We start from the raw sequence: 15,263 nt of genomic DNA, 5'->3' as shown, positions 1-15,263 counted from the left end.
CTTTTAAAACGTGCCACTGACGTCTCTGATCTGGAGATGTTGTGGCTGCCGCCTGGGAAGACAGTTCAAGAGTTGCATGCCTTGATGTGGAAAGTGGCCAAAGTAGCTGCTGAGGGTAGGGAGAGGAAGAAGAGATATGGTGTGGGGAAATTTTCAGGACTTGGACTTGTCCTGGGTGGTACTGCAGGGAGAGATGCTGGACATTGTAGGTCCTGCCATGGTGCACTGGGCAGACTGGGGGAGAGTGTAACCTACAAAGTAAACCACTATCCATGTGGTGCAGCAGTGCTCCACAATGTATTCACCAAATGCCATGTCCCATGATGAAAGAGGTTGTTGATGTGGGAGGAGTGGGGTGAGGGGGGTGGTGTTATATGGGGACCTCTTGTATTTTTTGAATGTTAACATTTTAAAAAATAGAAAAATAAAAAATTTTTAAAGAGTTTCATGCCAAGGCTCTGTTCACACTGGGCACTGCACATAGTGAGCTGGAGGCATCCTTCAAAATCCATCAGCAATACCACTGTAATTGACTTTGGGCTCTCAAAGATTCTGGGTCTTAGGATTGATTCTAAATATGTTCTCATGGTGCACAGTGGGTGACCTGGCTATTCCCTCCTGGAGTACAGGTGGCCTGCTTGTCGGTCCTGGTTCCATTCCTCACAGTGTCCTCACATCCTGTTTCTTCGTGTGAAACGGGGCTGATAGCACCTGCCCAGCCTGTCCACATGAGTGGTTGTGAGGACTCAGAGAAGGCATGTGACAGGACAGAAAACATCAGGGATGGTTGTGGTTTCCAAAACCCTCTCAAGCACTAGACCAGGCAGTTTTCCCATTCACCAGGGTTGCAGGGGAGACCTCTTTGATCTGGTGCTCTCTCTCTTGGCAGACGGAAGCCCTGCAGCAGCTGCAGAAGGACTCTGAGGCCATTCGCAGCCAGTACGCACACTACTTTGACCTCTCCTTGGTTAATAATGGCGTTGATGAAACCCTCAAGAAATTGCAAGAAGCCTTTGACCAGGCATGCAGTTCTCCACAGTGGGTGCCTGTCTCCTGGGTTTACTAAGATTGCAGAGTGGGACAGATCCCTGTACATCCCTGATCTGTACATGGTCACACCCCTCTCCTGCATTTAGAACTCATTTCCTTTGCTGTAAGGCAAACAGGGTTGCTCCAACTAGTTTATGTCAGCTTCTAGCTCTCTGCAACTACCTTCATCTTCAGGCTCCTCAACAGCTGGGAGTTTGATTTTCCAGATAGATGGGATTGGTCTTGATTTCAAAGGCACCTCTTGGGAAGTTGGGGGGTCAAAGATCATATGCACAAAGTGGGGGAAAACAATGAACCCTGTTCCTCTAAAGCCCATGCTCCCTCACCTTCAATTACACTGGGCATTTCCTTTGTCTTTATTTTGGAGAAAGCATTTTTAACTGCAACTTTAAAGTGCAAAAAAATGCAACAGCTGTGCAATAGAATGGTGCCTGCTATAGGGAAACCCTCAAAAGCAATAAAAAAAAAAAACATGTTGCTGTTAAAATGATGATCTTTTATCTCTTTGGGCTTCCTCCTGCACAAACCTCTGGAAAGGTAAATATTTTCATGTAAGCTGTTTGAGCTGCCTGAACTTCATCTACACAAACTCTCTCTCCTTGGTTGCTGCAATCTCCCATGTGCAGTCTCTGCAGGGAGAAGCATAAACCCATTTCCTTTTAAGGAGGTATGGGGGATGAAACCCTGGACATCATACAAGGGAAGCAGGCACTCAACTGAAACTCCATTTCCTTTTAACAGTTAAGTGTATTTGCGTACATGTACAACCTATGGGTAGTCCAGTTTTTGCTTCATGGGGAGATTACTCTTTTAGGTTATTTTGTAACTTCGACTTCACTTCCATTTGTACTGGCCTTGGAAAGGAAGGAAATCTTTTTTCTCCTAACAGCCATTCCTTTTAGTTCTTTTCATTCTCAAAAAATGGGTTTTTGGACCACCCACTTCTCCGGTTACCCAGAACTTATTCCATCTACACTCTTCACAGCAAACACAATTCTTGCACTATCACAGTAGCCCCAAAGAGCTAAAATGCAACTAAAATTAACAGCTATGCCCTAGAAAAAACCCACCCTTCACAAACTGCAGTCTCCTACTGCTTGCACTTATGTGGAAAAGCATCCCAAGGTTTCTTATCCTAGGTAAGAGTAGATCACTAATAGCATGCACTGTAGTGGGTCAGAAAACCCAGCCTCTGGCAGGTAACTAAAGCTCAGGGCCTTACTGGACATGATGTCGCTCCCACACTGCTTTTTTTTTTCCTCTAGGCTTTAGGCACCAATCTCAACTGTTACCCAAACTGGAAGCAGTCCCTATTTCTCCTCTTAACCTGTCACCAGGGATTCCAGGTTCTCTTTCCTTCTTGCCATTCAAACCTACCTCTGTCACCTGGAACTGAACTCTTCACTGGTCTCCAGTCACCAATTTTGAATCCAAACTTGTCTGCAGGTACCTTAAGAGTTTTCAAGATCTGGCTCTTGCATGCTTCTCAAGGTTTGGGTCAACCAAACCCTGACCCCTTCCCTACCCTAGAAAGAAAGAAAGAAAGAAAGAAAAGAAAGGAAGAAAAGAAAGGAAAGGAAGAAAAGGAAGGAAAGGAAGGAAAGGAAGAAAAGGAAGAAAAGGAAGGAAGAGAAGGAAGAGAAGGAAGAGAAGGAAGAGAAGGAAGAGAAGGAAGGAAGGAAGGAAGGAAGGAAGGAAGGGGAAGGAAAGGAAAGGAAAGGAAAGGAAGGAAGGAAGACACACTCCTGTGACATCAGACAACCCTTCCTTTGCCACGCAACACACATAGCTTTTCTAACTTTTCTATTATTATATAAGGCACTGAAACTTGTGACTATTTTACCTCACATTATTTAGTCCATGTCTTGTTAAGATTCTGGAGTATTTGATCCTATGTCAGATGACAGTCCCCAAAATCAAAGTCGTTAAGAGAATCAGAAAGTGAAACCAACCAAACATCAAGGAAAGAAAGGCAAACGGCCCTAGATTTTTAATTTAAAAAACTTGTATTTTTTTGCTCTGCTAGTTTGAGATTGCCAACAATTAGAAAACTCAACAGAAATACTTTAAAAGCTTAATAAATTTTAATAAAGTAAAAATTACAACATTCTTCTCCCTTAAGACAGCCAGTTCATCCCTTAAAAAAGTAAGTATGGGTTAGAGGGACATCAGAATACCTTTACTTCTGTCACAGAATGCAAGTAGCCAGGTAGATTTAGGTGAAGAATGCCACATGTGCCAAAATTTTTAGCACACAAAGGACTACTAGGCCAGAAATATATTTTAAACAAGAACAGTTCACTGTCCTATGACACTGAAGAACATATTTACCCCAGTGACCAACCTTGTTCAGTTATACTTTGCTTTCACTTACTGAGGACTCTAGACCATTTCACCGAACTAACTTATTAAAAACTCTTAAAACTATTGGGGAAGGGGGAGCAAACTAGGAAAGGACCATGTTAAAATGGTGACTAGAAGACAGCTGTGGTTCCTGGGCAGTATTGGGTCTGAACATGAAGCTTCTTACCAGTCAGTGCAATCTGTGGGCCAAATCTGCCTCATTCACTCATATCCTTAAAACAGGACAAGACGGCTGACCACACCAGATAGCATCCCCTCAGGTAGCAATTCATATTAGGCCGTACCTCTCCACCCTTTCCTGGGCCTTTATTCCATTCCCTCAACAACAAAAGGGACTATGGTTTCTCAATAAGGCTTTAATTTCTCCTCCCAGCTAGATAAAATGCTTAAAGCAGTCTTCACTACTCAGAAACCACTTCCACCACTTTTGTTTTCTTCTTCTTCTTCTTTTTGGTGCTGTCGTTGCCCTAGGGAGAAAAAGAGAAAGCGCACACTATTTGTTAAAATTATTTTGATTCTCACAATCAAGTAGTAAGAAGCCTTTTTGCTATGTATATTCTCTTTTTCAGGATCTGTAAGGGTATTTGTTAATTAAATGTTGCAGGGATACCCAATCGAAAACATATTCCCAAGTGACATGTCCCACCTGTCCTACAGAGTTCTACTCTGAGCAGTTAGGATGCCTTGTCAGGTGTCTATGTTCCTCCATACCATGGGGGTAGGGGTGGTGGAGGGGAAGGGTATCCAAGGGAAGTATTACAAGCACTACACCAAGAGGGAAGGACAGCACACAAGCCTCGGACCAAAGCAGCAGCTTTCTGCCCATGCACCAGTGTCACCCAAGAGTAACAACAAAGCAGTTATCTTCTGGATAGTTCTTTCCCTATCCTAGGACTAAGCAAGCCCAAAGTACCCTGAATAAGGAAGACAGTATACACACCACATCTCCTGGCTCGTCCGCACTCTCTACAACAGCTTTGGCCTTTTTGTCCTTTTTGTTCTTCTTCTTTTCCTTCTTGCTCAATTGTGGAACAGCTGGAGAGATCTCGTCACCCTCACTTTCACTCTCTCGCTTCCGCTAAGGTGAAGACAATTAATGAGAAATTACATCTTGGACAATAAGTCAAAAATGAGGAAGTACCCAAGAAAGAGCCCAACTAAATCCCACAGGAACAATTTTCCTCATCAGTAACTGTGTTTACTGAGTACCTGAAAGGCATCTTATCCAATAAGCCCCAAGAAGTTGTGTGGTACAGGAGCACCACCAAAACAGCAGTGCCAGGCTGTTACTCAAAGACCCTGAGCAAGCGCATTCTGAGGGAAGGGTTTGAAATACATGACCTCTAGTAGGAGTGTCCCAGCTCTAAGTTCTGTGAATCTTCAACAAAAGTAGGCAGGTAGACCAGGATGTCACATGTGACAGGCCAGGAGAAACTAAAGGACTTGAACACCAACCTAGAACTTACCAGTCCCTACCCCAACAGCTTGTTTCCGGCCACTTAGTACAACCCTCCATACTCAAGGATTCTTAAGTGCTCAACCGCCAGCGGTCCCCAACCCCAGGGAGCTGAGCTGTCAACATGTTTTACTTTGACTCTTGAGAGATTTGCCATCTTTTGGAGATTCTGCTCCCTGATGAGTTTTACATGGCCTCCCCCCATCCCCTGACATAAACTACGATATGCTACGACCTCTTACTTTAAGTGATCTGCAGGACCTTAAAACATACCTATGCTGCTGGACCCAGAGGAGGGGACAGAGTAGAATTTACACCACCCACATTCTGTTCAAATGCTGTATACCTTTCTTCTCTTGCCTCAGCTAAGATGGGTTAGAGTCCACCCCCTCCTCCCAGCAGACACAATAGGGAACATAAATTCCAAGAGCCCAGACATCATCCTGCTGGAATGCAGTCACCAAGACAAGCCAATGATAAGCACATTCTTAACTGATCACAACATACCACTCACCTTCGGGGCTTTTGCTGCTTCAGCAACTACCTGTGGGGCTTTTACTGCTTCAGCAACCACTTCTCTCTTCGAAGTATCACTAAAAGAGAAGAGGTAACAGAGTCAAATTCACTGAATGGCTCTCCGCAAAGATAAAGTTGTATCCTCAATTAGTGGGTGATATCTGGTAAGTCTAAAGCCACCATCAAAATACTGACGCTGGACAGAAAAACTCACCACTTAATGTTGCAGACTGACTCCCTCTAGAGTCCCGTGAGCCAGACTAGAAAGGGATAACTGTCTGCTATGTAGGCCTGAATCCCTAACTGACCCAGGCCGACAAGAGGGGCCCTGCTGCCAAAAACCTACAGAGTCTCAAGGTTTTCATATAGTCCAGCAGTTTCATAGGAGCTGAGCAAGGAAAACTAAGGCTACTTATCCAACACCCAATTCCAAGTACTATGGTCTTGCATTTTCCAAGGCTTCCCCAAACAAAATCTCCCCCTCCCCCTCAGCTTTGCAATCTACTGTCATCACCTGTAGTCAACGTATTCCTGCATCCAAGCAGTAGGTGTGCTATCTGTGGGCTTGCCATGCTTATCCAGAAGGCCCTGCTTGATCATCATCTTCTTCTGACTTGCCTTGATGGAAAGAACAAAGTGAAAACAGGAAGCAGGCAAGTATTAACACATGCACATGGCTTCAACAGACCTCATCTACAAGGAGGTGCACAATGCTCCTTCCAGGCCTATTCTCACCTGGGCCTCAGAATCCTCTGAAGAACATTCAGAATTCACCCACTATCTCCAGCATGAGCAATTATGACTCATCTAAGGTCACAGCTTATTGTATTAGTGAGAACCAGAACCAGGATTTAAGGTGTCCAAACTTAGTCCCATATTTTCTACTAAACCAACCAATAATTAACCTTACAACATTATATTCTCCAAAGAAATTTCACCTACCACTTTCTGCAGACACTGTGTACCCCACTCCAGCCAACCACAGGGCCTTTGCACACGCTGTTCCATTCCAACTGCCTACAACTCCCTCCCTCTTCACATTATCAGCATCTAACCCACCCTCCACACTGGCACAGTTTTAAGAGAAGATCATTACCCCAGACACCTCCCCCACTAGGTAAAAGCTCTCACTGTGGGTTCTCAGGGCACCGTGAACCTCTGTGCACTCCTTTAGCTCTTAATGGAAATTCAGCATTTCACTGTGTGATTGAGTAATGGCTCTCCTCTCATTAGACTGAAATCTCTTAAGGTCCCAAAAGGGACCTGTTTCCACTCACCATTGATGCCCCAAAGCCTAGTGAAATAAATGATGATGGGGTTACACCAAGAGCTGCTCAACTTAAGTAATCAAAAATGCAAAATAAAATACAGCAGAGCACATTACCCAATTCCACTTACCTTCGGACCTAAACCCCACTTCCGAGGGTAAGTATCTCTCTCCATGATCACTCTTTTGATCTTAGCTACTATACCATGGTCACAGGTAGAGATTACTGCTGTGGTCATTAATGCAATAGCTAAGAAAAGAGAGAAAAGAACAAACTGAAGTGCAAAGACCCAAAATCTGCTTTAAAACTCATTTAAAACTCTTTGAGTTCTGCTGCCTTAACTGAGGTTTCCTTAGCTCAGTTTATGTATAAGCACAGCAAAAGCTGCATCCTGGCAGAATATCCTCAATTATGGGAAGAAAATCTTAGAAATGCTAAAATTATGAAGTTAAAAGATACCAGTACCAACCATACTAATAAAAGTCAATGCTTCCTAGGTCTTCAGGAAACATCTTAATGAATAAATCGGCATTACTCTTCTAATGGGCCTAATTTGCACCAGAAATAAAGCATGCCACCAGGATTTATTCTCTCGGGTCTGCAAGCAGGCAGGACAACCACAGAGGGTCGGTTCCATTCCCACTGACAGCAGCCAGAGGGGAAGAGAACACCAAAACAGTGTACCCTAAAGAAATACATGTCAGGATTGTGACTCAGGACAAGTACAAGGAATGGTAGGCACAAACCCCTCAGGTCCATAAAGGATGCAAAGCTTTCAATATTAGCTCGTAAGAAACCAGATTTTACCATTAACTGTGGCAAGCAGACAAGGAATGGATTAAAAGCTCTTCATTTTGACTCCCATCCACAACCAGCTATTACTCTTCACCTTACCTGTCTTTACTCATCAGAGAAATGACCTCTAATGCAGCCACCTAGAATCCTAAGTGGTGTGCAAACTGAAACCCCACTTAACTTTCCCACTTGTACCTGACATTTCCCTTCACTGTGAGAACTCAGACTCCAGAAAAACCATGATTAGGTCTAGTCGATAATTGGGAATCGGGTAACCTGCTCCCAGCAATTCTCGCTGTGATGGTCTGAATGGAGCCCAGCTCAAGAACTGTCTCCCTTTTCTTACCCATACAAATGGCTTCCCCTTTGGTGGTGATGACCACAATCTCTTGATTGACTTCAATGCCATCTTCATATCGAAGAACACCTGGAAGCATAATCTTGGCTCCATAGCAGATTGCATTCACCTGCAGAGATGAGGGCCAATCTTAGTTCTGTCACCAATTTATTCAAACACTAACCGACTAAGGACCAATCAAGGCCCAACATGTTCCGAAAAGACCCTTGGTTCTCAAAGTGGGGTCCCCAGACCAGTAACAGTATCCCCTGGGAACTTGTTAAAAGATTCAAACTCCTGAGCTCTACCTCGGATCCACTGTATTAGAAACGCAGGGGAGTAGGGCCCAGCCATTTTGTTTTGACAAGCCCCCCAGGAGCTTCTGATATCCTCCATCCCTCTCCCAAGTCAGAACGAATGAAAACAAAGGGGAAGTGAGGGTCTAAGGGCATCCTTCTCTTCTACCTGTGAAATGGGACTATGAGGACCTACAGAGCAAGAGCTCACTGAACCGAGTACTATGAAAGGATTTAAAACAGTAGCCACATACTACGTGCTAGGCACTGCTCTAAGCACTTTACATACATTAACTCAAAAAATAAAAAGACAGAGGACTTGACTAAAATCAGCTGTGCTTCTCTTATGTCCCAGACATTTTAGTTGCTAAAAAATAATGATTTCCTCATTAACATTCTTCTCCAATAAATTATGCAGTCAAGGTTTTAAGATTATACATTCTTCCCATGGAGCTGAAAGGTGTTTTTACTTTATACAACTCAGCCTTAGTTTTCCTTAATTGCTCCTCTATTCCCCAGCATCAAGGAAAAAGACAAACCCAATAGAACTAGGAGACCTATTAGATTTATTGGGAGATCTGAGTAATAGCAGGCCCCAACAGTAATTACAAGCAAGATTAACAAGGCCTGTTGAACCAATCACGGAAAAGTTTTCGCATGTAATTTATAGGTCAAGGTACAACTCCAGGCCACCTCTCAGCAATACCTGTTGTGTTCAAAGGCACCTAATGCACTCAATGCCTTATGCCTATCCTAGTTTCTTTTGCTGACCATATTCTACCCTTCCCTTAAATTCATCCAGAAGCGTATACCATATGACCCCAGGATAAGGGGAGTAAAGATTTATGTTATTCACCATTTTCATTCTTTATAGTGGGATGTTTTAGCATATCTTGGATTTTTGTCTTTTACTACAGACTGTAACACACAAAAATACATCAAGTGTGTGTATAATCTAAGATTTGATTATGAATAACCACCAACCCCAAATATATACAGCTGCTTATATCCAAGTAGAAAATTTTTTCAGCTACATGGTATTATTCACATTCAGGACTGCTCTCAGCTTTAAAGCTATTTAGTAAATAGGCTAGATAAGCTCAGTTGAAGGTCAGGTTGTATAGCCTACTATGTCTTACTTAAACAGGACAAAACTTTTTACTGAAATTCCTACAAGATAAAAAAACTTTGTTATAGCTCTGAAACACTAGTCCCAATTCTCCCCCCCCCCCCCATGGATACTATTTTTCTAATGGTAATTTAAATAAGTCAAGGTTTCTTAGGCACATGTAGAACTACCAGGTTATAGGAGATCACAATTAAGTGGCTCTGATGGTCTTTTACATGAACCAAGCTACTGGCTTTGGGAGATAGCCTACATTTTGAAATGGAATTAGGCCTAAAACTACACTTTTATTTTAAATTAGTATATTATGTTTTGAGTAATTTTTTCAGTCATAAATGCTCCTATTAACAAAGAATAAAAGAATCTAGCATTCAACTTAAGCCAGGAGAAACAAAACTAAGTCCAAAAGAAAATAATAAACTTATCAAAGTATGATCTCTTGAAATATAATGAGGTTTTCAGTTAAACAAGGACATCTCATTCTCTGAAGTCACATTTTGTCCAAAGATGAACTTCCAATTCAGAATTTACCGCACTGTCTTTCATAACCAGCCGTTTATGAGATGTCAGCAGCTTTTCCAACGGGTATATAACTCGCCGCAGGTAACTCTCGTCCTTGTGATTATCATATAGCCACTGCGCATCTAGCACATCATGCATAGTCACCATGTGGTCCTGGAAAAGCAGCCACATACGAAAACAATTCAATATCACTTTATCCCATAGCCAACTGGACCCAAAATTTCAAAAACTGAATGATACAACTTGTTTTGTCCAAGATCATTAGTCTTCAGTCACTTAAAATACTCATCTTTCTTCTGAAGATCTTTAATCACTGAGGTAGTAAATCTAAGCAGACATTTTGTAGGCCAGGACATAAATGAATAGAACAGTACTTTTCTATCCAAACACTTACCCTAGCCCATTTCAATTTCCCAAAGTTTAATTAACAGAACAGGGAAGTTGCCCTGAACTGAACTCAACACTTTGGAAATCACCCTGTCCAGGATGTTAAACAAGTAGAGGTCTACCAAGGAGATATGGTAACAACCAGTTCTAAAACTTCCAGCACCGTAATAGCATACCTTTTCACTCATAACCCCAGAACGAACCCTCCGAAGTTCCTGCATCTGTCCTCCAACTCCCAGTAGCAGACCAAGGTGCACACACAGCGTCCGAATGTAGGTGCCAGCCTCACAACTTACCCAAAAGATTCCTAAAACACACACAAAATAAAGCATATTATTTTCCAAAGTCAACACATCACTTGTCCACCTGAGCCATCGAGTCTAGCGATAACAAAGGCATTAACTACACTACACAACAAGCTAGCAGCATCTTTTTTTTAATTACTTTTTTTTCTTTTATTATCAATTTTTTATTTATTAAGGAGGCACAGGAGACCAAACCTGGGACCTTGTATATGACATGCAGGCACTCAACCATTGAGCTACACCAGCTCCCTAGATCTTTATTTCAATTTTTTTATTGAAGTAATTTCATACATGAACATGCATACACAATAAGTGTAAAAATTGTGAACTTACGAAATAAACATACATAACATCACATAGGGGTCTCATACATCACCCCTCCACCAATTCTTTGCATTGTTATGAAACATTTGTTATAAACTATGCAAGAGCATCATCAAAATATTACTATATTCCTTATCTTACATTTGGTGTATTTTTCCCCCAACCCATACTATCTTTTTTTTTAATATATTTTTGTTACAGATATTGTGAACTTGCAAAACAATTATACAGATGTGTAGATTTCCCATATAACTCCACGCCCTGGTGGAAACTTTGTTACAGATTATGAGATATTATCATCAGACTATTACCAGCAATCATGGTCCATAGCATACATTTGGCACACTTTTTCCATACACCTCCATTATCAACACAGTACAGCTTTGGCATTGATGCAAGACTATTATAGTATTACTGTTAACCACAGTCTAAAGTTCAGACCAAATGCAGCTTTCCCATGCTTCTCCATATTCCCATCACCCTGAAACAGTGATGTACATCTGCTCTAGCTCACAGAAGGACTCTTGCATTTGTACCCTTAACAGCAATTCTCCACCGCCTCTGGGTTCACTGTGTTATTCAGTCCCTACATTATTCTTTAGCTTTCCTTCTACTGACTTTACTTCCCCAGACTACCTTTTTCAGTCACAATCCCATTTATAAACCATCCTAGCATCTAGTTTTAAAAACAGAATAGAATTCTCAAGAACGCATTCCTACACACTTGTGGTGTATGTCCATTCAGTTCTTCATAAACCTAATGACCTACCTAATCTTCTTTCAGGATCATACTCTATCATTTTGCTCTCATAGATGGTCCGGACTCGGAGTTGCCTCTTTACTGCAGCAATAAGTGGAGGTCGCTGAAAGAGGGCACCCGTCAGAGTTTCTAAGGCCTGAGAAAAAGCACAAACCAAAATAAAGACTCTTATCCACATGAACTTTCAAATAAAGCCAAAAAGCATATTTTGAGAGTTTAAGGGCACGAGTGAAACATAAAAGGTTTCTTTCAATCATTAAAAATGTAAAATGTCCTCTCCACGTATGCTTCCTTCTTCAAATACAAGGGATAGTTCGGTGCTGACCAGAACCCCCTCAGAAGGGACATGGTCAGAAAATGCCTCTGCCACCTGCAGCCAACCGCACAGGTTGGTTAAGACAGCAAACTAAAAAAGGCGCTAAGAAATCAACATGACAAAGAGGCCAAATGTTTATGGGCTAAGAAGACCCAAGTGGCCAAAGGGTACACTTCCTATCAGTACACTTACCCTAGAAAGCTGGGTCCCCCCTTCAATAGCATTGTGCAGCCGGACAATTCCAACATACTCTTTGCCTGAAAAATGACAAAAGAGTAGTCAGGTGTGGCCACTAAGTTTTCTGTATTTTTATATTCTCAAACCACTTCCATTTTGCACAGCTAGAAAAGCAGGCAATCTGACCTCATGTTTCTGTAAAATATTTTACTAAAATACAGGTAAACCATGAACGAAGAGGCTAGAGTGATAAGCCAAGACTTGGTCTCAGAAAGGCAATTTTGGAGTTCTGCCTCAATGCCAGGAATGTTACTCAGTTCAATGTATACATCTAGTACCTGGAACTCTGAGAAAGGGCAGATCCACAAGGATCTGGCATAGAACAGAAGGTACACAGAAACCAAAAGAATATTCTGCTTTAGGAGTATCTTTTTTCCTAATGAGGAAATCGTTTCCAAGAGCCAAAACATAGACAGAAAGGGAAATAGAGACAGCCTGCCAATCTCAAAGTACCCATCCCCTCTCTCCCTCTTCCACATACCTGCACTCTGTTGTGATTTTACCAAGCGAGTGGCTCTTTCTATGCACACAATTAGACAGCCTGTCACCTTGGGATCCAAGGTACCACTGTGTCCTGTCTTCTCAACCCGAAGTATTCGTCGGATCCAGGCTACCACCTCATGGGAAGAGGGGTTGGATGGCTTGTCAAGGTTAATGAAACCTGTCCTAGAACAGGGGAAAAAATGTCACCAGCTGTCTAAAAAAGCAATAAATCTTAAAAGAAATCATCGGAGATACAAGTTATATATTTAGGGCAATGTCATTCAAACGTAAAACTACCTTCTTGAAAAACTGATAATGAAAGCAACGTTTTCAAAGGAACAAGAGTTTGAACGCTGCGCTTTCCAGACCTGCTTACCTGATGTAGTCTGCAATCTCCCTCTTCAGGGGATTTGAACCAGAAGGAAGAGGAGTATAGTGTGTTGTCCTTACATTTAGTTTATCAAAATTCTAGAAAACAAAGATACAATACAAAATAAACTTCGTGTTTTTACAGTCCCTGTTTTCGAACCATTAACACATATAAAACAAAGAATCAGCACCAACAAGCAACAACGATATGGTAACTGTCAAAGTTCATAAACTTCCAAGTCCATCTTTTACATCACCAAATTTAGTTTCATTATGGCCTTATGACCAACAACAGTTATTTTTTAATTTCTTATCTCCCACCCCTCAATTTTTAGTTCCCCCAGGGCTAACAACAGAAAAGCAGATGTCTAAATCTGCTAAGCAGAAACTCAACTGTGTAGAATTATATATGCAAATCTCACCCTTTAACCCAAATAAACTGGTTTATTAAAACTCTTTGTCAAAAGGTGTCTCAGTAACCTGCTAGTCTTTTTCTTCTAAACTTATACTGGTGCCCATTTAACCATTTGTAAAACTTATTAAAAAAATGCTTAACATTCGGAAATAATGTACAGTCAGGCAGTTGCCCGATACTGATTTCAACCTCATACCTTCAACAACAGGGGCCACTGAGATGTGTCCAACTGAGCCACTTTGGATTCAGGTTTGATAAGAAATTCTTCAATGTGCTGAATTTCCTTTGACAGGACAGAAACACTCTCTATTAGATTTCTCACCTGATTTTTAGCAACTCCATTACCATTACAGACGAGTTTGCCCTTTAAAAAGAAAACAAGGGCAAGGCATTCGATTCTATGCCTAGGAGCTCAGAAGGGGAAATGAAGTGCCACTAAGACTGGTTCACATCTTCTAAAGAGAAAAGAGAAAGGGGGGGATGGGCCGTTTGTGGGTGGAATTGGGAAGACAGAATATCAGGGAGATAATGTGGTATAGTAAACTATCTCCCAGTATGAGAAACTTAGGCTGGCTGAGGGACAGGGCGAGGTGGTTTCATTTTTAGTGCTTTGTAATTTCTATGCAATGCCCACCCAACTCTGGCCAGTTTCTAAGGTGTCTTTAAAAAAGTTTTCTTCTTTACTTTGTTAGTTAAGTCACTTTTTAGGTAAACCAAACATATTCCTACTCACGGCTACATCTTCTTCTGCTAGTGACTTTCGGTCTTTCTTCTTCTTATGCTTCTTCGGCAAGATAACTACTAAAAACATAGACGAGAGTTGGAAGTTTTCCCCAAAATAAAGACAACGAAATTGAAAATAAAGACGGAAATCAGGACAGGCCAATAGAGATTTTCAGTCTTAAAGTTCTGTTGAAAACAAAGCGCGTAAAATCAACCAATTCTCCCCACGGAAGGGGAACCAACTGGAGGCTGTCGCACATGTTGGCTCCCCTTCCGGTTCACCACGTGGCCGTGGCGGGGCTTAGAAAACCTGCAGAACCTCTCGGCTGGACGGCCACTACTTCCCCAGCGCCCACTCACTATCCCCACCGGTGTGTGGCCTCCGAGACTTTCTTGCAACTGGGCGCTAGGCAGGTTCCCGCGCACCTAAGCGTCCTTCTTCCCCACCGACCCCACCCCCTCCTGCTCCCTCCGCGCGGCGCCGACACTCGTCCTCCCCGGGCTCCCGCCACCGCCGCGCCGCTGGCGCCGCCTTTCGATTGCGATGCGGGCCCTAGAGAGCTTTTACCGTCGGCGGGAGGCCCGGGCCCCGCGGCGCCACGTCCCCGCGAGGGCCTCTAGGTCTCGTGCTCTCCGCGGGTGCAGCACAGGGACGGCGAGCGGCAAGGCCCGGCAGCGAGTCCGACCTCGTTCCCCCGGCTCTCCGAGCCCACAGAGCGGGCTCTGACCCCGGAGGGCACTGCCGCCCGCAGCCCTTACCTTCGGCGTCCGCCATGTTTCCTTGCACAACGTGCGTACGGCCGGGACTACCGCCGCGGGAACGACAGGCTACTCCTACCGCCTGGCTCTCCTCCGGCCGCGCCGCCAGGGCCCACCCACCTGCGCGCCGCCCCGTGCGTGCCGCGCCGAGGGGCGGGCCAGGGCGGGGCCCGAGGCGCGCGCAGGGTGCCTGGGCAATCCCATTGGCTAACTAGGCCCCTTGCAGGCTGCGCGTGCGCGTGGGGACCTCGGCTCCCGCCCCGCCCCCCGCCCCGCCCCGCCCCCCGCGGCACAGGCGGGAGCAAGAGTGGACCCCGCCCCGGCGGCCCGGAGTTCCCGGGCGCTGTGGCTCGCTTGTCTTCGCTTCAGGGCACCCACACCTGGGCCGTGGGCTAGATGCTGTGTGCATATTAGCTTATTGTTTCCTCACTGCCGACACTTTAAGGTGGGTGTCA

At 43.6% G+C, this 15,263-nt stretch overlaps 2 protein-coding genes and 2 non-coding genes across 5 annotated transcripts in view; 1 reads left to right on the top strand and 3 right to left on the bottom strand.

Annotated features, from left to right (window-relative positions):
• Window positions 1-1,540, top strand: part of MPP1 (MAGUK p55 scaffold protein 1) — a 50,703-nt gene extending 49,163 nt beyond the window's left edge. Inside the window, exon 12 of the mRNA XM_058292078.2 lies at window positions 890-1,540. Coding sequence (XP_058148061.1) covers window positions 890-1,066 — 177 coding nt within the window. The 3' untranslated portion in view covers window positions 1,067-1,540. The remainder of the gene's footprint in view (window positions 1-889) is intronic.
• Window positions 1,541-3,115: 1,575 nt separating this feature from the next.
• DKC1 (dyskerin pseudouridine synthase 1) lies at window positions 3,116-14,927 on the bottom strand. Of its 2 annotated transcripts, none has more exons than XM_004480849.4 (15): window positions 14,809-14,927; window positions 14,060-14,127; window positions 13,523-13,609; window positions 12,919-13,010; window positions 12,541-12,725; window positions 12,015-12,079; window positions 11,516-11,642; window positions 10,294-10,424; window positions 9,740-9,883; window positions 7,796-7,916; window positions 6,785-6,903; window positions 5,901-6,004; window positions 5,385-5,463; window positions 4,355-4,492; window positions 3,116-3,881 (listed from the first exon to the last, which is right to left on the bottom strand). In XM_004480849.4, the coding sequence occupies exons 1-15, from the start codon at window positions 14,822-14,824 to the stop codon at window positions 3,816-3,818; spliced, it is 1,542 nt and encodes a 513-aa protein (XP_004480906.2). In that variant the 5' UTR covers window positions 14,825-14,927; the 3' UTR covers window positions 3,116-3,815. The 2 variants fall into 2 exon arrangements, with proteins under 2 accessions (XP_004480906.2, XP_004480907.2); XM_004480850.4 differs by having other exon boundaries at window positions 14,060-14,124; window positions 14,809-14,924.
• On the bottom strand, window positions 5,542-5,670 carry LOC111761238 (small nucleolar RNA SNORA56). The gene has a single exon (XR_002794656.1). It is a non-coding gene; the product is annotated as a small nucleolar RNA SNORA56 (small nucleolar RNA).
• Window positions 10,069-10,201, bottom strand: LOC111761237 (small nucleolar RNA SNORA36 family). Its single transcript, XR_002794655.1, has one exon. It is a non-coding gene; the product is annotated as a small nucleolar RNA SNORA36 family (small nucleolar RNA).
• Window positions 14,928-15,263: the final 336 nt, after the last annotated feature.

Source organism: Dasypus novemcinctus, chromosome X, assembly GCF_030445035.2.
Source record: "Dasypus novemcinctus isolate mDasNov1 chromosome X, mDasNov1.1.hap2, whole genome shotgun sequence".
Lineage (NCBI taxonomy): Eukaryota > Metazoa > Chordata > Mammalia > Cingulata > Dasypodidae > Dasypus > Dasypus novemcinctus.
Note: the sequence above shows the minus strand (reverse complement) of the source record. Positions and strands in the feature narration are given on the sequence as shown.

Excerpts from the sequence above, each read along its gene's own strand:
- DKC1 (XM_004480849.4), bottom strand. Across the intron at positions 10,425-11,515 it reads TGATCCTGAAAGAAGATTAG|GAATCTTTTGGGTAAGTTGT; the intron begins GTAGGTCATTAG and ends TGTGTGTTTTAG. Across the intron at positions 3,882-4,354 it reads CGGACGAGCCAGGAGATGTG|GGCAACGACAGCACCAAAAA; the intron begins GTGTGTATACTG and ends TTTTCTCCCTAG.